Source organism: Ursus maritimus, unplaced genomic scaffold (assembly GCF_017311325.1).
Source record: "Ursus maritimus isolate PB19 unplaced genomic scaffold, ASM1731132v1 scaffold_14, whole genome shotgun sequence".
NCBI lineage: Eukaryota > Metazoa > Chordata > Mammalia > Carnivora > Ursidae > Ursus > Ursus maritimus.
The window spans coordinates 14,201,935-14,227,656 of NW_024423786.1; the positions used below are offsets into that span (position 1 = coordinate 14,201,935).

The following is a 25,722-nucleotide window of genomic DNA, read 5'->3' on the forward strand; positions in this document are numbered from 1 at the left end:
ACCTTACTTTTTCATTTGCCATGTAATAACTAATTTTTTACTTAGTTGAAGTCCTAATGAGTTGGCTATTTTATATGCAATCTTACTTACCAATCATAGGCCTTTTTATATTCTGTGTAATCATCATTTCAAGCATTTGCTTCTGATTAATACATGTTAATTTTGGAACACATACGGAAACTACTGAAATTTGTTGAAAAGAGTATCAGCTATAAGCTGGCTGCCCTCGGAATAACGGATGCACCTTCCCAGTCTTCGTAGGTATACTTCGTATTCTAAGAGTTGGAGTTGATGCCCTATAAGCCGGTTTCTATTTGCTCCCCACCCCTTCAGAGCGAGGTGGAGACAAGGACCCGAGCCTCGGGTTCCCCACAGGTGAAATGTCACGCCACGGACGAGAACCAGGCGACGGCACTGCCAGGACTGCGGCGGGCAGGAAGTAACGAGTGGCAGAGACAGCTTTCAGCGCCCGCCGCGCGTCGGCCTTGCGGCCTGCCGCACCATTTTCCGCCGCGTGTGTGGGCTCCGGGGGCCGGCAGAGGGCGCTGTGGCCCCGGTGCGCGGCTGCGTCGGCGCGGTGCGAACTCTCCCCGGGCTGCCCGGGTGCCGCCCTGTCCCAGCCTCCTCTGCGGGTAAACAGACATGGCCGACGAGAGAGACCCGCAGGACGCTGCGCACAACATGGGCAACCACCTGCCGCTCCTCCCTGGTAACCTCCCGGGGCCGGTCCCCGGCGGCGGGACGGGAAGAGGCTCGAGCCTTGAGCGGCGCGGCAGGGCTAGGGAGACGGGCGGGGGGCACCGAGGCCTGCCGGGGCGCTCCGGGAAGCGGCCGCACGTCAGGCCTCTGGCCAGCGACCGGGTCCCGGCGCATTTCTCTCTTGCCGGGTCGCCCCAAGCTATGGGCGAGGGTTTTGGATCGGGGAGGAGTCTGCTCCCAAGGGCAGAGACCCTTCCCTCTCCGTCCATTGTGTGTCCAGAACTTGGCTCCAAGGAAACGGCTTAAAACTGAGGGGGAAGGAGGGAGGGGATATGCGGGACCCTGACAGGTTAGCAGCCGTTACTTTTCTGGACTTCTGTTTAATAAGAGTGACAGCTAACAAGTATTAAGCACTTACCATATCAGGGGCCCTGCAGTAAGCGCTTTGCATGCATTTCTCTGTTTAATCCTCCCCACATAACTTTTCTGATCCCCATTTGGTAGGTGAGAAATGGATTAGCGGATTAGTTCAGTGACTTGCCCAAGGTGACACAGTTGCAGAGCCGGAACTGCAATTCTTTCTGTCAGTATAGCCAGTGTCGCTTAACCACTTCACTGCCAAGACAGTATGGGTATGTTTTTCTCAAGGCATGTAGCTCAAGCAGGTAGTAGAATATGCTGGATTAGAGAGATTTAGGAGTGCGATGTTGAATTCAGTTTTCTATTTTCTTTTGTATTTCACGAAAGTTTACACCTTGGCTTTATATTAGAATTCTGGGCAGGAAAAAAATGCATGAATTAATTGTACAAATTTGTCATGGAAGGCTATAGAAGTGATGCTTTTCAAGAGGCTCTCAGACAAACTGGGACTGTTAGCTGAGTTCCTTCAGTGTGTGCCAGTTAGGTGTTGTGGACTTGAAAAGGGGTATGATACACAGTCTGGTACTTGAGGAGGTTTATAATCTCTATGAGGCAAAAGGTAGTTGATTTAGGACCTGATAAATTAATGCTGTTATTGTCCTTAAGAGGGATTGAGGTAAAGCATTGTGAAATGGATTTGGAGATATCCGAAAGTATACACTTAGGATGGGGTTGTGGAAGAGAAGTCCGAGGAGGTAGGTTGAGTCTAATTTGTTAGGAAGCTTGCGTCTCTTGCCAGTGGGTGGGGGCTTTTTTCTGTGGGTTGCAAGAAACAGTTGTGGGTTACGGGGAGTTCCCCAAGGAAAGCTTTTCTTGAAGGATTAATTTGTCCCCTGGGAGTTGTGTGCCTTGAAGGAGGAGAAGACTGAATGCATGCCCACCATATAGAAGGGACGTTTTATGTAAAAATAAACCAGAGTCAGAGTCGGTGGTTGTTCCTGAAGCCAACCTAGCTGAATTGACATAAAGGTAAGTGTGTCAGCCTTTGACTGAAGAGCTGAGCTGTTTATTTCAGAGACGTCAGCCCCACTCTGTGCCAAATCCAGTGTTTCAGGGAGGTTACTGATGTTCTGTTTGCATTCATGTGGTGCTTCTGCGTGAGATGAGTCATCAGACTTCACCCTGGTAATTCCGAACACTGTGTGTTTTGTTGAAAAAAATCGGAAGTGAGGGGGTATCTGGGTGGCTCAGTCGGTTAAGCAGCAGACTCTTGATTTCTGCTTGGGTCATGATCTCAGGGTCCTGGGATCGAGCCCCCACATCAGCTGCGTGCTCAGCGGGGAGTCGCTTGAAGATTCTCTCCCCGCCCCCCCGCAGCCCCCAGCTCGCATGCACACGCACTCTCTCTCAAATAAATAAATAAATCTTTAAAAAAAGAAAGAACCAGGAGTGAGAAGGCCCAGAGAGGTGGTAGATATAATAATAAAGCTTTTCTAAATCATACGAGTTTTATTTGTAAAGAAACATTGGATCCTTAGATCTGTGTAGTGTGAGTTGTTTTGAAGAGCAATACTCTTTAAGTGCTAAGGAAATAGTTTAACATTTAAGATGCAAAGAATCCTTCTTGGCCAAAGGAAACGTTAATAAATAAGCAGTCGAGTAGAGGGAAGTGGCTTTTGGACGTATTTATGAGAAAGGCTACTGTATATAAGGAAATTGGTTGATATTTTTGTTGTTGTTACTTTTGGTGAAACTTCTCTGTTCTTAGCAAAAATATGTATGAAGTGTTAGACCACTGACCATTTAAATATAAGTTGAAATAATTATGTTACTCTCTTTGACCAATCCCTGTATCTAGGAATTCCTGAGATTTAATAGAAAATCCAAAGCAGTCACTATATTGAAAAACATTTGTTTTTTTTTTGTCAGGACCCTAGCTGGAGGTAATTTGATTTAGATAGTGACATACACAAAAGAAAATGACAATTTTGTAATGACATTTTATCTGTTTAGAAGTGTATTTGGGGCCTTTACATGAAATACGAGGTCAAAATTGAGATTCAGTTTGTTTAGGCCAGGATTTCTTAACCTCAACACTTTTGATTTTGGGGGCTGGAAAAGTCTTTGTTGTGGGGGACTATCCTGCAGGATGCATCCTTGTCGGATATTTAGCAGCATCTCTGGCCTCTGCCCACTAGATGCCAGTAGGGCTTTCCTAGTTGTGACAACCAAATATATTTCCAGACATTTCCAAATATGGCTTGAGGGGCAAAAATCACCCCTGGTGGAGAATTGCTGATCTAGGGTAGGAATTTTACCCACAGCTGGCATTAACAGGACAGACTCCTATTTAGTAGAATAGCACCTATTTGGTATAGCTTTTCTAACTTTCTATTAATAATATCAAGTTTTTAGGGGCGCCTGGGTGGCTCAGTCGTTAAGCGTCCCAGAGTCCTGGGATCGAGCCCCGCATCAGGCTCCCTGCTCTGCTAGGAGCCTGCTTCTTCCTCTCCCACTCCCCCTGTTTGTGTTCCCTCTCTTGCTGGCTTCTCTCTCTCTGCCAAATAAATAAATAAGTTCTTTAAAAAAAATAAAAAATAATATCAAGTTTTTAAAGTATATCAGCTTAGTTTTCATAATTTAAAAATTGTGTGTGGGGAAAGTTTTCTAAGACATTAGCTTTAAAATATGTTTTATGTTCCATGCAAACTTTATTTTTAAATTTAAAATTCCAAAGCAAAATTGGAATGAAAATGCTTACAGACATTTCATTTTTTTAGTGACAGCCAAGGAAGTGATGTTCCTGCTGTGGAAGTGTTTTTGCTGGGTAGTAATGTTATCTTTTTCCATTTTAACTAAAAGGTCTGCCTGCCTGCCTTTCTTCTTTCCTCCCTCCCTCCCTTCCTTCTTCCAATCTTCTGTAAGAACTCTTTAAAGTTAAGAGTTTGAAAGAAACAGAGATTGTCTTGTTCCTGCCTGTTATTTTTCCGATGTGGAAACTAAGGCATAATCAGGTGAAATGTGTTGTCTAAGGTCTCTAAGTTAGTTACTACTGACAGAGAGCGGTGGGGGGGTGTGGTGGAACAAATCTCCCTCACTTAAGAATTTAAATAATTTATGTAGATACTTGCTCTTCACGGAGAAGGGAGCATAATCCCTCACCTCTTAAGTGTGAGTTGTGCTGCGTAATTGGCTTCTGGAGAGTACAATGTAGAAAGGAGGAAAAAAGTAACTTTGCAGTAGAGAAACCTGACAGAGAATACCTCAGGCGGGTGATTATGTCAGCATCAGCAGTGATAAGTCATATTGATAGTATGCACCCTTGATATGATGTGATGAACACAGCCCTTAACCCCTTGTGGTGTTCTCCCCGAAGTACATAACCTCAGTGTAATCATGAGAAATATATCAAATTCTAATTGAGGGACACTGTATAAAATGCCAAACTAGTACTTCTCATAACTGTCAAGGCCATGACAAACAAGGAAGGTTTGAGAAACCAGCCCCAAGGAGGCTAAGGAGACGTGACAACTCAATGTCACGTGCTAGCATGGATGGGATCCTGAAACAGAACAAGGGTAGTAGGTGAGAACAAGGAAATCCAAATAAAATGTCGAGTTTAATGATGTGCCAACACTGATTGCTTAGACAACTATACTATACTGATAGAAGATATTATATGTAGGGGAAGTGGAGGAGAGATCTATAGGAAAAGGAAATCTCTGTACTATCTTTGCAGTCTTTATGTAAATCTTAACCTGTTCTGCAAAAAAAAAAAAATTGCTTAGTGACAGAGCCCGGCATAGACCCCAGCCCTCTGGCTGCCTCTTCACAGGCTGTAGAGATCACCACATACAAGTGGTGTTCAGAAGAAGCCCTCTTCTCGTGGGCCCAGAATCCTCATGAAGGATTTATACATTTGAAGGGGAACATCGCTTTGACATTTTCTTGCATCCATTTTTTTTCTCATAATCTTTTACAGCAGAGAGTGAGGAAGAAGATGAAATTGAAATGGAAGTTGAAGACCAGGATAGCAAAGAAGCCAAAAAACCAAATGTCATAAATTTCGACACCAGTCTGCCAACGTCACATACAGTATGTAATGTAATAACAGATCTTATACAACAGATAGATACGTGTAGCCGTAGGTGGAGGTTCCTTACAGCAAGTGACTGAGGTTAGCCTTATTGCATATTCCCTCACAGTAGGAATTGTGGATGAGGACATGGGCTATTTGCCACAAGATACGCATACTTAACTCTAATTTTCAAGCAGTTTGATGCTATGTCCTAGAGTAATTCTTTGAAGAATTGTCACCCTCCATATGTGTCTCCTAGTAATGGAGCTACTCAAATACTTCTTACTCTCTGCACTACTTGGTACCAGGGTGTTGGTTAACGTGCTAACGTTTTATAGTTGTCATTTGTGATATTTGGACGTAGAGATGTTTCTTATCGTAGTCAAAGAAAAATATTTTGAACTAAAAAATGCTCTTGAATTTGTTTGTGAGACATTCTTCACAAGATAATAGAACTTCCACTCATAAGAATCAGAATTTGGTTTTCATGTGGGATGCTGATACACCCGGCATATTATTTAAATAAATATTTGTATCTTCTGTTTATATTTCTTTTAATCTGATTTGCTCTGTAGTCTGTTGAGCTTGTATTTTTATTACATATCTACAATGACAGTATATCTGTGTGTGTTCTTAAATAGTATCTGGGTGCTGATATGGAAGAATTTCACGGCAGGACTTTGCATGATGACGACAGCTGTCAGGTTATTCCAGTTCTGCCGCAGGTGATGATGATCCTGATTCCTGGGCAGACCTTACCTCTTCAGCTTTTTCGTCCTCAGGAAGTCAGTATGGTGCGGAATTTAATTCAGAAAGACAGAACCTTTGCAGTTCTTGCATACAGGTAAAATATTAGAATGAATTTGCTTAACACATTCTCTCTCATGTCGAGTCACAGCAGAGGTCAGTGTTAAAGCCAAACCTGACTATTATTTTGCATGCACAGGAGACTGGATAAGGATGTGAGGTAAGAAATTTTGATGAAAAGATTGAAAGTGCAAGTTGGATTATTTTTATTGTTCTCACTACCATCCAGATCAGACATTTACTGTCACACACAATTAAACTTTCTGGTATTTGAAATTTTTTTAATCATTAATGTCTAATAAAAATTTCCGGAATCTTATTTTCAAGCACTATCATTATTTAAAGAGAGAGGGCTTTGACATTTTAATGTAAAGGATTACTTTTACAAAGGAGTAGGTTGTTCTTTTCCCTCTCTCAGAGTTCATAAGTTGTCCCGTAATAGACCAGTGGCAAACTGGTATTTCAGGTATCTGGTGGCAACTGAAGGAATTCAGTGGCAGAAGCAGGAAATGAATACAAGGGTTTCCCACCCCAGTACAATGCTGCTAATATGAAGCAGCAGAAGTGATGGTCTACTGAAGTAAAAGAGTGTCTCATTTGGGAAATGAGAGTTTAAACCCCTATCAGTCCTAGATCATTTTCAGTGACTAGAGATCTATTATTTACCTAATTTTTTTTCTTTTTCCTCTAATTGTAATTCTGAAGGCTTCTTCTATATCTGCATTCCCCATGTGATTTCAAAATAAAATGATAATAGCTTTGTAGTAAGGGCTAACTGCTGTAGGTTTTTTTTTTTTAATTGTGTGTATTGCTTTTGCCACTTTGCATATTTAAAATTAAATGTTCAAAATTATTTCCTTTTAAAATTTATCTTGGAAGTAATATCCAGGAGAGGGAAGCACAGTTTGGAACAACAGCAGAGATATATGCCTATCGAGAAGAACAGGATTTCGGAATTGAAATAGTGAAAGTGAAAGCAATTGGAAGACAAAGGTTCAAAGTCCTTGAGCTGAGAACACAGTCAGATGGGTAAGAAATACCATAGATCTTAAAGCTGTGTGTACATCATTAAATGAGGTAGTTTTCTTATATTTTTTCTGTTGTATTGACCCTTCATATTTTGTAACTTTGAATTAGTTCTCTTTCCTTTGAATGTATAGCCTAGTGGTTTCCAACTCGGCTATGCATCAGAACCACATAGGAAGTTTTAAAACTATAGAAGCTTGAGTTTCATCCTCCTCTCCCATCCCTAGAGAGTGGTTTCGCCTTGGGTGAGGCTGCAGCATCATTTTTCATGATTTCTAGGTGATTCTCATGCCCCTCCAGGTTTGAGAATAGTAATATAAACCCAAAATGCATTGTCTCTGGGGACAGGGCTTCTTTGTGATTGAAGGCCTCTCTTCAGAGTGGGGAGGCCACCAGCTTCTGAGCTGTGTGTGCACCGGGACAGCTGTGGTGTTTGCAGCATTCCTGTGATATTTGAAAACCACACTGGTTACACCTGCCAGCTGCTCCATCTGAGCCGTAGAAACCATGTGCAGTTAGCACCCATCTCTGGTGAGAATTCGACATCACCCACAAATGTATTAGCTATATAACAGGTGGTCAATAAATGCTTGTTGTCTCTGTACCTCATATAGTTTGTAAATTCTCTGAGTATATTGTTTTAGTAGTTATTTTGGCATGGCTCTCATGGTTCGAGCTTTTTAAGTACCACTAACCTCATCAAAAACAAAAAAAAAATCAGTTCACCTTACTTTACGCTTTTAAAAACAAAGCAAAACAAAATAAGCATTTGTCCAGATGATTGCATGTTACCTCTTAAGGGAGTGGTTCTCAAATCTGGCACATAAGAATCACCTGTGAAGTGTTACAAGGATACAGATTCTTGGGGTTCACCCAGTCCTGGTGGATTGGTCTCTTTATAGCCACGCTGAAAATGTTATCTGACCTCTGTGTTGAACAGATAATATCTTCTGAACACCTGGAACTTCAGAAGTTTTGTCTTGTTTTGTTCACATGGTGGACATTCACAGATATCGCTGAATTATGGAAGTATAGTGGACAGGTGAGGCAACCCTTTGGGGATAGAGAAGGCACAGAAAAATGAGAGATGAGGTGCCAGAGTCCTCAGTGGTCCCCCCAGAACATTCACGGTGCAGACTGTCATGGTATTAGCACACTGTACTGTCGTTACAGGATTGTGTATCTGTCTCCCTCAGTAGATGAGCTGCCTGAGGACAATGACTAACACTTGCATATGTTTTGCACTTAGAACCATAAATGCTGCGTGAATGAATGAAACAGTGTCTTCCTGAGAGCTCTGCATTGTGATAATTAGCAAGCTGTTTTGTTACTGCAGATTTCACTAACAGTTCCATATTTAAAGTACTTCTTATCCTCCTGCTTATAAAATTTTGATTATTTGTGAATAGTATATTATAGGAACCATGGAAGAAAAATGACTTGGGAGAAAAGTATGTTTCTGAGGCTTTCTTGACTTTTGATTGTGGAAATACTATTTTCAACACAAGATGGCAGTAGACCATTAACTCTGAAAACAGGTCGAAGACTATATGTTTGACTCTAGTGAAGAGAAACATGAAACTGATAGGGTTAGACAAGACTTGGCAAGGGCAGGTTCTCTGTATTATTCCATAGACGCACTGCTAAGACCTCTCACAGAGGTGAGTCTTTATTAATATAAAAGGCTTCCGTGGAGTGCGGTTTCTCTGGTTCCCTTGCCCCTCCGGCCTGTAACTCCCTTCAGTAGAAATGGTGAGTTGGAGATAATGTAGGGTAGTTTCCTTTTTTTCCAAATAAGACAACTAAGTACTAGAGAGATGAAGTGATTTGCCTAAAGTGATGCAGCTAGTAAGCAACAGTTGGTTGGTTCGGGTCCCCTGACTTCCAGACTAGTGCTCCTTCTCTACCAGAACTCCTCCGTAGCACCTTGCAATCAAGCCAGTTTCCTTTTCTCTAGTCAGGTGGTGCTAGATGATAGTCATCTGTCTTTCACGTAAAAGATCCTTCATATAAAAACTACAGTGCTTCCCTTTGACCTTTTCTAAGTTAAGAGTCTCTATTTGGCATTTTCTGAACACATGAAAGTGTTTTTTGTGTTTTTTTGAAAAGTTAATTAAAAAGAGAAGTGTGTTATTGAATCACTGTAGAACCTTTCAGAAATTCCTGAGGATTCCTTAGCATGTAGAGAGGATGAGGAGATTCATACCCTGTTTGGAATTACAGGACAAGTTCTCTTACCTGTCATTACTGAAACCAATAATCATCTGAATTATTAGAACTGTCTGAACCTAATTTGAAAGCAGTTTTTATTGCTCAACTTTATTCATTAAGGCCATTTTATTTAAGTCACATTTCATTGGTTTTTATAATACTTATATAAATTATGTCACTGTAATCACAGAACAACTATAAACAAGTTGGAAAGAAACAGAAGTAGTTTTGTTAAGAACAGAGCCCAGCTGGCGGGAGAACTAGCCCTTGTGTACAGCAGGCCCCAGGCATGTCTAGCAAAAGCAGTGGCGAGCATTGCTCATTCCCGCAAGGCAGTTCAGACAGCTGGTACCGTAGACTGATCAGTAAAAGGATCGGTGAGCCAATCTTTCAGGAACATTGATGTTTTTATCATAATACAATAAAATCTTACGTGGTAGTTGAGTTAAACATCGTTCATAATTTAGTTGCTGATGACTTTTAAAGAAGAATCAGATTTCTAAACATTTCTATAGAATAGTACACACTTCTGTCTTAAAAATAAGTATTTGTATTCATGTGACAGGTGAATAGAGATTTTATTTGTTTTTAACGAGTTCTAATAATATAAGGACATTTGAATATAGTTTGAACATGTTTGTTTTTTAACATTTTCGGAAGTCATGTAGACATAAATTTGAGCTTGCAGGAAAGAAATGAAGTTAGTGGAATGAGTCTAACCAAGTTAGCCATTTTCTTTTAATAAATAAGTAAAAGTATCAAAATTTCATTCCTAACTTTTTGTGGGTCGAGGTAGTGATTAATATGAAAAACCACTTGAGAATTTCTAAACATAATTAATAATGAAGCAGACTTTAATACATTGAACTTTATCGATGATCTGATAATGATTTGTTCCAGCATTTGACTGTACTAATACATTCTACATTTCATGAGCTGTACTCTAGGAGAAATGCTTCAAAAGAAAATAGCTCATAGGTACAGTGTTCCTGTTGGCATTTGTTCATGATAAGATGTTTGTAGTTAATGATATTCTCAAGTAGCAATCTGGAAATGGTGACTTCACTCTCATGGGAGTTTAAGTAATTTTTAGGTTAAAAAAAGATAATATGATGCATGTTTTGATTCTTTGCACTTTCAAGTTAAATGTTTGAGAAGGAGAAAAAGTGCACATATAAATACAGGCTACATGTAATTCTATAGTCTTGTTTTAACTGTCCACATAAATGGGTTCTTGATTTTCTGTTCCTTTACCTACCCACTCCTCCAGTTAGATTAGACTTAGGAGAAGGGACAGGTATAAGAGCCAGGCAGCAGATGGGGAGCGGGAGGGGTAGGGTATTTAAGAATGTCTAAGAAACTAATTTAGAAATATCAAGTAGTAGTTGATGATTATATATTGATTTTTTAAATTTTGTTTCATTAATAGACTATATTTATCTGAAATATACAAATCTCCCTTTGCATTTCACAGTGAGATTGAAAATCCATGCTTTAGGTTATCTTTGATTTTAACTTCGGTATGATTTATGAAATACAGTATTTTCTGAAGATTCTTGCATCTCAACATCAGTATCCTATAGATATGTTTAAAAAAGAAAACTGAAAATCTTAGTATTTAAAATGACCCATAATGTTTAGAAGCTTAATAGTTTGAGTTAGTTTATTTTAAAAATGAACACCATGCTTGGTTCTCTTTATTTTAGAATCCAGCAAGCTAAAGTGCAAATTCTTCCTGAATGTGTGTTGCCTTCAACCATGTCTGCAGTTCAGTTAGAATCCCTCAATAAATGCCAGATATTTCCTTCAAAACCTGTCTCATGGGAAGACCAGTATTCATGTAAATGGTGGCAGAAATACCAGAAGGTGAGAAACTGATTTTTTATGCACTTCAAAAAATGAAGACAGGTTGCTTTTTTCCTATATTTAAGCAAGGAACACAAGTCTCCCAATTCGTTCCCCAGACACCTTCTGTGGTAATACTACGCTGCATTTGATCAAAGCTAGAGCTTCTGAAAGTTTCGTGGGCAGCCATTTATGTGAAAGCAGTTTGCAGAAATAGTAAAATGTCACAGTACTGTAAGGTGTTCTTGCTATTATGCCTGTCAGTTGTGTATTGGTTAATCGCCTGTGATTTTTAGTTCTGGAGGAATCTCTTCCTAAATCTCTTACCATCATATCAGATGTTTGGCTCTTGAATCCAAACACATTACCTTCACAAAGAGTTTTGAATAGCTCATAGTAATTGTGTGTTTCAATTCTTCTGGACTTCTGAAAGAAAAGCTTTTTAGCCATCTTTTTATACAGTGTGGTCGACACCACAAAAATTGGCTTGAGACTGTGTGCTCTGTTAAAGCACTCCTTGTTTCGGCGTTAATTCTTACACGTATGCTTTTGGCTAGATCACTCTTCGAAAAATATTGATGAAGCCTGTTCCTACTCATTTTTGAGGTGTATCAGTTTTGAATATAAAATTCCTGTCTAAAGGAAACGACTATCTGTTTTTAAATTTAGGAAATATAGGTTCTTTGAGGTTTATCTTTTTAAAATACGGAGACAATTTCTATTTTAACCTGAAAAATTGTGCATTAATCGCCCCTATTCTTTGTCAAGTAGTGCAGGTTTTAACTGTGAGTAAGTTAGCATAGGATCCTAATTAGATATAAATATAGGTAATTGAGATAGTCAGTGTACCACTGCTGTCAGTGTTCTTGAGGCAGAATTCATCCAGTCTTCAGAGAGGGCCTTGTGAGGATGGCTGCTGGGCGGGCAGCAGGCTCATAACCAGGTGTCTATAGGCTTCTTGGTCTTGTTAATCAGGATCTCAGTTGGACAATCTGAGACATGGTTTTCTGTGTTTCAATGAGTGTTTCTAAGAAGAATCTAATAAGCGTGTTAGATTGCTTAAGGATTCCCACGCCACCTTGACACTGATATTTTTGAAGATTTAACAGATAGTGCCTTAAGTTTATAGGCAACTTTTGTATAGTTAGGCAATCCTTCTTTTTTCAGACCTGATAGGGACACTTTAAATATACCTTTACCCTTGTTTTAGTTAAGTGGTAGAACAGTGGAAGATTTTGTCGTCATGGTCATTTTAAATATCACTGTGGAAATAAGCATGTCAGAGTCAGCTCTGAGGTACATGGGCTTCCAGGGAGTGACTTTGGAATTTTTTAAGTCGTTTAATGCCTAGTGTGTTCAGCACTAGGTGGTACTGAGATATTACGTGGCAAGGAAACTGCGTCAAGATGCTGCTATTTATCATCTCAGGATTTAGACGGTTGTGTATTTCAACCATGGGCTTGTTTTTGTAGGAGATACCAAGTATTTTGATTTATATCATTCTTCTGTACTAAGATTGGTTGTTAAAAATTACCCATTAAAAAATCCTAACTTTGCTTTGTGAAGTGGTAAGCATAGGGTGAGCGTGACTGTAGTTCATTCCTGACTTAAGTGCTCTGTGCTAGTTTGTGTCCTTGTCTGTGGGATCTTGCCATCATAAACCTAAACGTGATGAGTTGAACAAATAAGACTGCTTTTTTATTCTAATTTTTGTGTGAATTACTGATTGAATTCTTCCTGTTCTGTGGCTAAAGCACCTTAGCTTTACTGTTCACAGTAAATTCCGGATTAGGCCTTTGCAACAAGGCTGTCACTGGCTTAGCACAAGCAAGGAGAGCCAGACATGCAAAGACCAAAGAAGCGTATGTTTGTTTGGAACCAGGTCCTCTTTTCCCTATTGTCTTACTTCTCCAGTAATAATAATAATAATAATAATAATAATAATAATAATAATAATAATAATAATAATAATAATAATAATAATAATTCTAGACTCTCAAACATTAGCATTCAGTTACTTTCGTATTCAGAGTTGCCAAGGACTAAACAGAAGGTACTAAGGAAGGAGAGAGGCATAAAAGGTTTTAGGAAATAGAATCCCTTCATCCCATGTATTTTTCAGATTGTTAAACGTGTTCCCTTGCTTAAAATTTGAGTAAAGTTTGTTAGCTTGTGAAATTTGGGTCTAGATCACTAGGCCAAGAAAAATTGCTAGCTGATCTATTTTGGACTGCAGATGACCTAAAACCTCTGTTCTACTTCAGGTGACCGCTCTGAGCTGCTCACAAAGTGAAGGGAAAGGGGATGGTGGATGCCCTTGGCAGGAGCTCCACGTGCGTTGGTCCTGCTCGGTGGTTCGGCTCACCGCGCCTTTAGCCGGGTGCTAACTTACCACAGGCCTGGATCACATTACACTGCTTGTCTTTACATGGTCTAAGGCTCAATTCACTCCTCTCTTCTTAGAGTTGATTCACATCTGCCTCGTACTTCCCCTCAGGATCTGAAGCAGTGCATCCATTCGTCTCCAGGTCTGTGAAGTAGTTAGGTAGTCAGAATTGGGAGATGCTTACAGGATTCTAAGCCAGCCCAAGCTTATCAGGTTGCCACACACTTTTTCAGTAGAAATGATACTTAGAGGGTCTCGGAGGGTAGTCTTCCTGTTCAGTGAACCTTGAAACTGTTTGTGCACACTTCTCTTCACATTTGCCATTGAGAACTGCACATTCCAGATGACATAAAGTTAAGCTTCCACAGGTATTCCTGTGTCATCTTCCATTCCGACTGGGCTGCATCAGAGAAGGTGTCCCTAATCACTAAGGAGTTAGGCCACTATCATCACGTTACACTCTTCCAGAACTCACTTCCATCTGGAAATGTTCCTTATTCAGTGATTTGATCTTTGAAACTAATATTTACTTATTTCCTCTCACAGTGCCTTTCACTCCCCACCGTGTTTATCATAGCGGGGTTCTCACAGTGAGGAAACTTTTCTTTAACCTACTTGGGAGTATGACATAAACTTTTTTTTTTAAAGATTTTATATATTTATTTGACAGAGAGACAGCCAGCGAGAGAGGGAACACAAGCAGGGGGAGTGGGAGAGGAAGAAGCAGGCTCCCAGCGGAGAAGCCTGATGTGGGGCTCGATCCCAGAACGCCGGGATCACGCCCTGAGCCGAAGGCAGACGCCTAACGACTGCGCCACCCAGGCGCCCCGACATAAACGTTTTTAAGTGCACTCCCTTCTTACCCAGACTATATCGTTCCTTTATATGGCTCTACTGTGTTCATCAGAAAAGAGTTGAATATGAAATGTAAAAAGAATTGAAATGTGGAAACAAATTAAGAAAGTGATCGATGCTCTTCTTTCTAGTCTTGTTAAATTTATAAGCCACGCTCATACGGAACAGGGAAGAACTGAACACTGATTCCAAAGGGCAGGGCCCTCCAGTGCGGGCTTGCATGTTAGTTTCCAAGTCTGCCGGAGTTTCTCTATAAAGACACAAATATTCTCATCGCGTTCTGTTCTCTTATGTGAAAGGGTACATACTGTCCTGGACCTTATCCTCTCTTACAGAGATTCTTCTGTACCAGCTTTTGGAGCCCAGCTTCCTTGTTGCTGCTGGAGCTGCACAGTGTTCTCTCACGGGGCTGCACCATCACATATAGAACTAGTCCCCTGAGGATGACAGTGTACAGTGACTTTTCAGACACATAGATATATGATAAATTTTGAGACATGGGATGATAGGGAAGCTGCATTTGTTATTGGGACAGATATTTCCGAGTGCCTTACTGAGGAGGTTGTTCCTATACGTACCCTGATCCCGGCTTCACGGACAGTGTAGTGTCCAGCTTAATTTTTGATGATCTGACAAGTAAAATACAGAATCTTGTTGGAGGTTTAATTTGAAATTCTTTCGATATGAACGAGGTATATAACATTTTATGTTAAATAGCAATTTGTATTTCCTTTGTTTTTTTTTATTCCAAGATACTTGTACAATTTTATTTATTTTTTATACTATTTTTTATTACATTATGTTAGTGAGGAAATATCTGTTCATTGTATTTGCCCCATTGTAGATTTTTAGGACTTCTTCATATGTCAGGAAACTTACCCTGTCTATAATTAATAGGTTCCAAGCATTTTCCCTTTTGACTTGGTCTCTGGCATATTACAGAGAGGTTTTTTTTCTTATGTAGTTGAATTTACCTTTTTTTGTTAATGCCTCTGTACTCTGAATTATAGCTAGAAATGACTTCCCTGTACGGAGGAATCTTTATTTTTTTAAAAAAATATTAAAAATGTGATCTTTTACTTTTGATTGTTGATTTCATTGCTTTTAAGGAAATCAAAACTTTTAAGTTTCTATCCACATATGGTTTGTCCTGGTATGAATTCAATTCTACTTTTCTTCTTGATGGCTCCCCATTGTCCTGTTAGCAAAGTCCGTATTTTCCGTCACTGATATGACCAGATATCATATACACCAAATTGATGATTCTTCTTTTCCTTCTGTTTTGTTGTCAGTCTGTGTACCTCTACAATACTGTTACAACCGTTGACAATTTATAATTTTTGTAAATAGAAATATGACTGGTAACCCCCTTACTGGTCTTCTCTTTTTTCAAGGTGTTTGTGGCTACTGTGGCTTCACCTTTCCAAAGAACTTCAGAATCTGTTTTTGTCTTGTCTCAGAATAATAATAGGAGCAGTAGAACAATAACATTTGTTGCCTATTTTATAGTAAAGAAGAAAAAAGTCTTGGAATCTTAGGCTCTGTGTAGTCAGGGACTTCCGTGGACAGAGTTGTGATTTCCCAGGCGTCCATCTTATCCTTGTAGTTGTGTATCTGCCATGAGGAGTTTAGAACTCTCAGAGCAGGAAAGAGCATATCCTTCCATTCCACTTACAAGCAAGTAGGGGTTTGGTAAATGAAGGAGGAAACAAAAACTAGTAGCTTTTGAATTACTTGGGTAGATTATTTTCATTATTTACATTGCTGATTGTGATGGGATTTAATACAGTAAATGACCACCTTTGGTCACTATATCAGTGGTGATGACCTACTATTCATGTTTTGCCTTTTACGTTACTCTTCCAATTTCATTGCACTTCAAAGAGCCATTTAAGGGAGTTTCACATTTTTTTAGTATTGCACATTGTTGGAAGGCAAAGCTGGAGCTATAGTTATGAAGCTTAAAAATGGAAGAATGTGATGGATTATCTTGAGGTAACAGATTTCATTTTAAGGGCCTTTCTGCCTGCTTTCAATAGTAAATCCTGTTCCCAGGGTGAATACTTCTTCACTAGAGAATCAGTCATTGGTCATTTTTAAGCACCTAACTTTTGGGCTAGTATTAACATTTTTTTGAGGTATAGCCCTTTTATGAAGTAAGTCATGATGTTAATATGTGTGAAGAATGCCCATACGTTGCTAGAACTTACCATCACTATTACCCAGCTATAAGACAGGAACCTCTGCTGTTGTGCCAGAAGCCTAAATTGGACTTTTAAGTTTGAGATACTGAAATGGCTTAAATTTGGGCATTATTTGCTCTGTACAAGCTAGCTAGTCTTTTCTGGTATATTTCTCTTCAGTTTGTATAGTTGACTGTATAAAGCACATCACAAAATATTAGGATAAATATATTTAATTGATCCGTAAATAGAACTTTAGAATCTGTCAAGATAATCCTGATAAGAATTTTATTGGCTGCCTCACTTTAAAAAGTCCCAGAACTGAGACACCTGCATTGCAGCTTGGTCACAGTCACCAAGCACGCGTCCTAACCCGCTGCGCTGCTCTTAGTAGACTAGCGGGCCACGCTCTGTTCACCTTATGGTCTCATGGGAAGGAATGTTTATAGATGAATAAATTGGTTTGGTTCCTCTTTATCTTGACATGGGTGCCAAATAAAATTATATGCTTTTGTATTGCAAAAACGATCATTCTCACATCATTCTAAGCGTATATTAATAACTGAATGGGAGTGTGTAGTATGTGTCAGTCAGCCACATGAAAGCTTCTTTGGATTTTTGTCATTTTGTAATTCTGAGTATGCCACCAGAAAGTAAGCTGCTCTGCACTAAAATATATGCTCCACAGGGCAGTGATTTTAGTCTTTTTTTGTTTTAATCACTGGTATACCCCAAATGCCTAAAGATAATGCCTGACACATACTGGGTGCTCAAAATATTTTTTAAATATTCGAATAATGGTTAGAGTCAGACTCCCTGGATGCCCAGCCTAGTGACTCCCCATTTATGAACTGTGACCTTGGGCAAGTTTTACTATCCTTCTGTGCCTGTTTCCTTATCTTTAGAACGGGGATAATGCTGCCAAACTCAGAGAATTTTTGTAAGACGTGCAGTGGTTGCCTTTGCTATTACTGAATAGTCGGGGACGCCTGATAGGCTGCTTTACCATGGTTTTAGTCTGTGTGCTTATTCTGTTGTATTTATTGGAACTGTGACAAAAATCCTCAGCCTTAGTCTTTTATCTTAAACATAAAGAACTAGGGAGAGTAACTTAAGTGTCTTGTGTTCTAGCTCCTCTGGCGTAAATCACTTTGGAAGCCATCCTAGACCTATATTTTAGTAGCTTCAAATACAAGAAGGATTATATTGAAACAAAAATTTTTCTCGTTAAAGAATCCATTGATTATTGAGCCTTGAAAAACAAGTCTGTCCTCATCCATGTAGTAGTTCCCTAAAATATTTAAAAGTAATTATCATGACCCCTTGAGAGGCAGCTCCAAACTGAACATCCCTAAAGCAAACTCTTGACCTCCTCTTAGCATCCTGGTCCCTGACAATTGAAGTTCCCATATTTGTCACAGAAGGGGAACATTATTGTCTCATCTTAGATTCTGGACGTCTTCAAGCATAGCATTGCGGAGAGAGTAGGATGTGAGCTCTGCAGCACAAGAGTTAGTTCATAACTAAGTCCCCCGGGTCTTTCCTACATGTGCTGTGTACCTTCCCCATTTCCTGCCCATCCATTGGTCTTGCAGGTGCAAGCATAGGTTTTCCCTTTCATTTTGTTAAGTCTTCTAGCTTGCTCTTCTTGTTCCACTCTGGGACAGTCCATGTTGAGCCGCCTCCCTCCTTTCCCACCCGCTTTTCTTGTGTCATGCCCGATGTCAACAGTTTACAAAAGTAGGAATATCTATACCTATGGAGGTTGTTTTCTTCATTGAGAAAGATGTAATCATCCTTCGTCCTCCGTGGGTTTGATATGCCTTGCTTGATCAAGTGCAGCATATCCTCTCCTATATTCGTACACAACAGTGTATTTATTGTTCCTTGACATTTGGGTTGTTTCCAGTTCGTTGCTGTTAACAGCACTACTGCAGTGCATTCTCTCAGTCTTATCTTTTTGTGCTATAGAACACTTCTCTTTCCAGACTTTCTTGGTAGGTTTTATACATTTATTTTTCCAAATGAACTTTATATGCTTCCAAATTCCAATCTTGTTGGTATTACATTGAATATATGCTTTGACAACTGACATCTTAATGATTATTGAGCCTTCTTATCAAACACAGAAATTCTAATGGAATTTAAGTACGACTCACATTTTTCTATGGGTTTAGGCATACTTTCATTTGGATTCTAAAATACAACGATTGGAAGACATACCCAGTGGTTTCCCCTTTCCCTGAATTCTATGAAATGGGCGACTTAGTCATGTTGAGTCTCTAGCGTATGATCATTGTTTTCTTGGAATTGCTTAATTTCTTATGTTTGCCTCCATGGTAATTCAGTTGAAAGCCATTTAAATTTTTACACAAAGACCATTTGGATATTTTGAATTTTCACTGCGTATACTGGGCAACTAATCAATAGTATAAAAGCAGATAACGTGATCAACAGAAGTTAGTTACTCTTCAAGTTCTCTTAATTTTACTAAGTTTGCTTGGCATTGAAATTTTATACTTAAAGTTTGCCAGTAAGAGTGAGGATTCTAGTTACAATATAAATTGAAAGATATAAAAACATGATTGTCAAATTTAATAGAAAATCATCTGTTACAGGGTTATCTACAAAATGTTCCATATTTTTGAAATTAAAAAATCTTTCCCAGGGCCAGAGTCAATTTTCAGATATTTTTCTTTGCACTATAAGAATTATATAGAGTTTTTTAAGTGACTTTTTTTCTGTTTTCAGAGAAAGTTTCATTGTGCAAATTTGACTTCATGGCCTCGCTGGCTGTATTCCTTATATGACGCTGTAAGTATTACCTTGTTCTTTTTCCGGTAAGCCTTGTCATAATTAAGGGTCATTAGAATGAAACCTCGGCTTTCATACTCAGTGCTATCTCATTTTCAGAACTAATGCCATCCTTTACATTTAGGTAGAGCATGAAGGAATTAGATACTATTGGATGTACTTTGCCTTTAATCTATAGAATTTTTCATTTTCCCAGTTTCTAGTGGCTTATAAATTCAGGACAAGATGAGACATTTTGGGATCTATTAAGGATTTGAAATGTGGTGAGTGTAGGTAGATTTAGAAAATTAAAGAATCGCATACAGTGTTTTGGTTTTTTTCCTAAACAAGTGTATGAACTTACTGTCTCCTGATCCCCAGTTAGTCTACTACATCCACAAGTGTTTTGCTCCTCAAATTTTAATACTTCGGCATCACCATGCCTTGTAAACTTAAACTGGAATTGTTCAAAGAATCTGGGTTTTAGACACAAAGACTGTGTTTGCAGCTTTTCTGTCATCCCCTCTGTGGTTTGGGGCACCTAAATAAATTGAATTTAAAAAACGGGGATAACTGATAGTTATTGTACTTGGCACACAGTAGGCATTCAACAAATGTTAGTCATTTCCCTTAGTGACTCACCCCAGATGCGGAATCTTGCTTGGGAAGACTAAGCACAGAAGGTTGAACACTTACCACAAGCACAAGTCTAAAGGAAGCTACAGTTTACTCTGTCCTGCAGCAGCTTTGGGCCATTACAGATAACACAGCAGACAAGTATTGTTTGCATACATTTGTGAAAAGATAGCAGGCACTGTTGTGTACTAAATAGGTGCCAAGTAAGGTATGTAGGTAGCAAGTGCTCATGAAGTTTATAGGAGACACTGTCCCTACGAACAGAGTCAGAAAAGCTGTTCTAGAAAGGAGAAGAGAGGCCAGTTCCACAGTTGATCAGAGAACACCTAGAAGGCAGTGAGTCAGCAGCACGTGCCACTGCAGAGAGACCGTGGAGGAGAGAGGCCTGGAAAGCCAACCTAGTGCTAGGCGCACGAGCCGGGGCTTTGATCATCTGAGCATAAGAAAACAGACATTTTTAAACTGGGACTCAAATTTTAGTAGAGGACTTAAGTTGCTACTAATATGTTAGTTTTATTAAAGAGTTGAAAATCTGGCAGTAAGTTCTAAAACGTCTGTGAACCTTATTATGGCTGCTTTTACTTTAAACAAGGAAACTTTAATGGATAGAATCAAGAAACAGCTACGTGAATGGGATGAAAATCTAAAAGATGATTCTCTTCCTTCAAATCCAATAGGTATGAAAAGTCAGCTTCCTTCCTGTGGCCTTTGATGTTTTACTAAATATTTTTGTTTAATGAAACCAAAAATTTTAGTTTAATATTTTTATTCGCTCCAAAAGGCATACACATGTGTTTTGAGCATTAAAAAAAAATGAGTATTTTTTTAGGTAATTTTAACAAAGTTCTTAAATTTTGTGAGCACTCCAGTCTTAAGCAAAGTTTTCCTGTTAACAAATTGCAGACGAGATCGGCTGCATTCAGGGTGGTTACGGCCAAAGACCAAATTGCAGTAAATGGGGCACATTCAAAAACATGAGTGTCAGGATTCTCTCTGTGAACTTTAAGATGGCTTTCAAAAGGACCCTAGTTCTAAGACTTTATCTTATGTATGTATAATCTGTCTGGTTATTAAGTACAGTTACTGTAGCCATTTTTCTAGTCTTTTAGCAGATTGACGTCTTACACCATGGGTTTGATTTTCATGTTTAAAAGACCAAAAACAACAACAAAAAAACAACCACCCAAACCCCGAGGCTCAGCTCTCTGGTGCTCACTGCTCCCACATCTTGAGAGTGTGCTTTCACTTCAATAAAATTTCCCGCCTGTGCTGCTAGCTCTAGCTAGCTAAATAAATACAGACAGACAGACATTTCTAAAACCAATTATGGGAAAAGATTTTAGAACTTCCTAAGAGTATATACTCGATTAGCTAGTGTATTTTAGTATTGTTTATAATTATGTCAAATACATTCTTTGGGAACCCTGTAGAGAGGGTTTATTCCAGAAAGACATTGTCATCTTATTCATATGTCATCTGATACTTATCTGCTTCAAAAATTTAAAACTTGAAAAACCACCATGTCTTTAAGATTTTTCTTACAGAGTAGCTGCTTGTCTTCCTATTGATGATGTATTAAGGATTCAGCTCCTTAAAATTGGTAGTGCCATCCAGCGACTTCGCTGTGAACTAGATATCATGAATAAAGTGAGTAAAGCGACCATGTTTGTGACACCTGTTTTAGGCTTGATTATCTATGGGACCGTCATGTAGTCATGCAATTAGAAAACTAGTTGTTTGCTAGTATTTTTTTTTTTTTTAAGATTTTATTTCTTTTTGAAAGAGAGTGATCAAGTGAGGGGGGCAGAGGGAGAGGGGAAACAGGCTCCCCACTGAGCAGGGAGCCCGATGTGAGGCTCCATCCCAGGACCCTGAAATCATGACCTGAGCCGAAGGCAGACGCTTCACTGACTGAGCTACCCAGGCGCCCCGCTAGTTTCACATATCTAAAGTATAACTTAGACATTTGGGATCGTACAGACACGTAGATTGTTTTTACATCCCTCAAACAGTCTGTAAAAACACTCCTTTTCTACACGGAGTGTGTGTGCTTGTATGTATCTGTCACTCTTTGTCCTACAAAGTCAGTAGTTTTATAAGTGAATATGTGTCAGATCTCAGGGGTTTTCTTGGTCCTACTTTAGAACTCTGTTTTTGAATGATTGGAAGGAAAATGTGATATTTAGAGGGATCAGTACTTTAGAGAAGTTACTTGATGAGCTGTGTAATTACATAATTAAACAAATGTAAATTTTCCCCACTAATTTTCTCAAATTTTTTAGTGTACGTCTCTTTGCTGTAAACAATGTCAAGAAACAGAAATAACAACCAAAAATGAAATATTCAGGTGAGAGCTCTATTACGTTTTCAGTATACTCCTGAATACATTTTCCCAACTGCTGTAATAGTTATGGTCAAGATCATATTTCCATTCTCCATATATTTCCCGCTATTAAATAACAATCATTCAGCAAACGCTATATGGGGAGTTAAGACACTCTTCCTGACTGGGTACTCAGCAGCAATGGTTATGTAAGATATTCACAGGTAATGAGCATGGTAAAGTCAAACGAGGGGGCAATCTTTTTTTTCCCCCATTCCTGCTCGATAATCTGTTTATCATCTTAGTGATCCTCCTAACATGAATGCCTCAGGTACGCTCTTCTAGGCACACATAGGGCCCGAACGTAAAGTAGGACATGCTTCTGAACATACACTGAGGCTGTGTGACACAAGTGTTTATGATGAATTTGTACTAAAATAATTATAAATCAGGACAGTAAGGGAATTGTTGCCTAATCAGTTGTCCAAGGATGACTAAATAGGACCTTTTCACTGTACTTCTACTCTCAGAGACTCCTTTAGATGACGTTGAGCTCCCTGTTTTATAAACATGTAGACTGAATGTTTACATACTAAAGTTCTGACATTACCTCTTATAACCTCATTAGACATTTTTTTCTTTCTACCCATTTTGACTTATCTTCTGTGCTGATTCTCACTTGTAGTTTATCCTTATGTGGACCGATGGCAGCTTATGTGAATCCTCACGGATATGTGCATGAGACACTGACCGTGTATAAAGCTTCCAACTTGAATCTGATAGGCCGGCCTTCTACAGAGCACAGCTGGTTTCCTGGGTAATGTGGCGGTTACTTTTGGGGGGGGGGGGTTGCCTTAATTGGACAGAGTCCTAAGCAGATTTGTTAGAATTGTAATAAAAAACAGTGAGATGAATAATTATTTAAATGCTCGTTTTATGAATGGCTAGTAACAGCTAGTTTGGCATACTCTAACTAAACAAAGAAGGTTGGCAACACAGTTATCCTTAAATTAACTATGCATTAATCCAGATTTTTCTGGATAGCTCATTCTGAAAACCAGCTGGCTTATATAACCCAGTAAAACAGTGTCTGAACCATATTCTGTAATATTTCAAACAAGAGAATATTTCCTAAGCAGTGACAAACAAAACAGCTGGAAGAGCCATTGAATCCTTGTTTTCTTCAATTTTTTTATTTAGCCCAGTGGCCTTCAAATTATGAGCCTGGGACTAGCAGTACCACCTGGAAACTAGTTAGGGTTCTTGAAAATAGTTAAGGCTGAGCGACTGTATTAACAGTCTTTTCTTCCAAATGCTGGGTCAGTCTTTTAATTTTGAAAGAAGCAAGCAAAGTATGGATTAGTGATTATAATTGCCATTTTGGTTGTAGGACCATACCAATATCACTTGGATTGTCCAATTTTATTTAACACCCTTGTTAAGGATTAAAACTAGAATTAACTTGTTCATAGACGTGGGATATAGCTGGGGAAGAAACGGCTTCAGTTATATGGTTTATTTTTCTAGTTATAGTTTGATTTTCTGACAAAATCATTCTTCAGAGAAGTATTTCTTAGATTTTAGATGAGAAATTCATGTCTCTCTCCCTCCCACCCCCCCATTTTAACTCATAAGAATGTATTTCTGGAGGTAGTGTTTTTTTTAACATGACTGCAATACAAAACCACCAAGGAAAGGTACCTGCGAGTTAATATTAAGTTTTTTCTCCAATGCCAAGAAAGAAAAAAATTAAACACAGCTTAAGAGCACAATCAAGTTTGTTTCAGGAAACCATATAGAATTTAGCTTTCTCTTGGTAACAGCTTTATACGATGATAGGCTTGGGGTATGGAAATGTGTTTCCTTAGCTGATACCTTTCTTTAATTTTGTAGGTATGCTTGGACCATCGCCCAGTGTAGGATCTGTGCGAGCCATATTGGATGGAAATTTACAGCCACCAAAAAAGACATGTCACCTCAAAAATTTTGGGGTTTGACTCGATCTGCTCTGTTGCCCACAATCCCAGACACTGAAGACGAGATAAGCCCTGACAAAGTAATACTTTGCTTATAAACAAGTATGGTAGCGATAGTTATTTATCAAGTTGGTCTTGTAAAGTCAGATCTACTTTGGAAATTACTGCTTTTGATGCATACCTAAGTAAAAAAGCAACATTACATGGAAGGTTGCAGTTTCTTAGTCAAAGGATATTTGAAGATTTAAATTAAAGGAAGAAAAGCAGTCTAAAAAACTTGGGTTTTTAGGAATATCTACCTTAGTACCATTATGCTCTGGCCTGCTAGGACACGAAGACCTCTCTGGAAGGGAGGAGATGGGTCTCCTGCACAATACACCTTTGTAATTCCTCTAGCACGAGGTTAGTCATTTGCTCCTGATACATGGAACCAACAGCAAGTCTTTATCCGCGCTCTCACTGGCAGAAGTTCCCAAAGCTAGAGTGCCAAGTACGTGTTCCTTTTGAAAGAGGCAAAGAAAGGCTTTAATTTTCTTGAGTTTCTCTCATACTGATTGATTTGTAAATTTTCAAAATATTAAAGAGTTAAAATATGCAGTTTGAGCCCCAAAACAGTGTTCATTTCCTTATGCATTTGTTAGTGGAAAAACAGTAACTTAGTATTTGCTCAGTGTTTGTTTGAACACCCTGGGTATTCTGTTCCAAACTTCAATTTGAACCTAAACTAATATGGAACAGAGATATTAAAAACAAAACATACCTCCCTTCAATCAATCAGGCTACAAGTGACTGTATTTTGTAAGCACCTTTGTTCCATGTAAATTGAAAATCTGTAAGTAAAGTTTAAGAGCAAACAATATTACACATCTTTTTTGTTTAAATATTGTAAAATATTTACTCACAAGTCGATAATTTAAGCATTAAAATGAAGCTCTAGATAGACTGATTAGCCACCTACCTCTTTGCTTCTGTGTTCAAGTGTTGATTGATTGGATCCTTTCACATTTGTGTGATTAACTTCAGTTTTGATAGGACTTCACTGCTTTACATAATTGGGAAAAGTTCAACTAATGGGGAAAAATGTATGAGGCCAAAAACAGACTGTTAAATCTCGTTTTATTTTATTAATATTTTCTTTTACCAAACGTGCAGTGGTTGTGATGCCTAAAAGATCTCATGGTGCGTATTTACGTACAGGAGGTAAATGAAAAGCAAGTCAAGAATGCTGTCCGTTCTGTGGGACGTCCCCAAGTTGTAGGGTTTCTGCAGTCCTAAGAACCTTGGGTTTACAGGACTGTACTAGTTGTTCACACAGCCTTACACTATTCCAGAAGCACAGAGTATCTCGTCACTGTCACAGAGAGGGCACACTGCTTTTACTTTTGCCACCTGAAGGGTGTAATCTCAGAGTGTTCTATTTTGTTTACTCACACTGGCCAATAAAATTTTCTGATATGTAAAAAACACATATAACACTATTTTAAGCTGGTTTTATACATAACAAGACCTCTGAAATAACTGTATCTCTGCATACTCCCTATTTA

The 25,722-nt window shown here is 38.9% G+C and overlaps 1 protein-coding gene and 1 long non-coding RNA gene across 4 annotated transcripts; one reads left to right on the forward strand and one right to left on the reverse strand.

The window, feature by feature from the left end:
* Window positions 1–592: 592 nt before the first annotated feature.
* Window positions 593–25,124, forward strand: CRBN (cereblon). Of its 3 annotated transcripts, XM_040628535.1 has the most exons (12): window positions 614–709; window positions 1,960–2,088; window positions 5,042–5,154; window positions 5,779–5,981; window positions 6,824–6,973; window positions 10,888–11,047; window positions 19,202–19,264; window positions 20,472–20,556; window positions 21,411–21,526; window positions 22,162–22,226; window positions 22,888–23,019; window positions 24,096–25,124. In XM_040628535.1, the coding sequence occupies exons 3-12, from the start codon at window positions 5,071–5,073 to the stop codon at window positions 24,274–24,276; spliced, it is 1,239 nt and encodes a 412-aa protein (XP_040484469.1). In that variant the 5' UTR covers window positions 614–709; window positions 1,960–2,088; window positions 5,042–5,070; the 3' UTR covers window positions 24,277–25,124. The 3 variants fall into 3 exon arrangements, with proteins under 3 accessions (XP_040484468.1, XP_040484469.1, XP_008701381.1); XM_040628534.1 differs by lacking the exon at window positions 1,960–2,088 and having other exon boundaries at window positions 593–709; XM_008703159.2 differs by lacking the exon at window positions 614–709 and having other exon boundaries at window positions 1,939–2,088.
* Window positions 7,743–13,987, reverse strand: LOC103674269. Its single transcript, XR_571591.1, has 2 exons — window positions 13,419–13,987; window positions 7,743–8,023 (listed from the first exon to the last, which is right to left on the reverse strand). It is a non-coding gene; the product is annotated as an uncharacterized LOC103674269 (long non-coding RNA).
* Window positions 25,125–25,722: the final 598 nt, after the last annotated feature.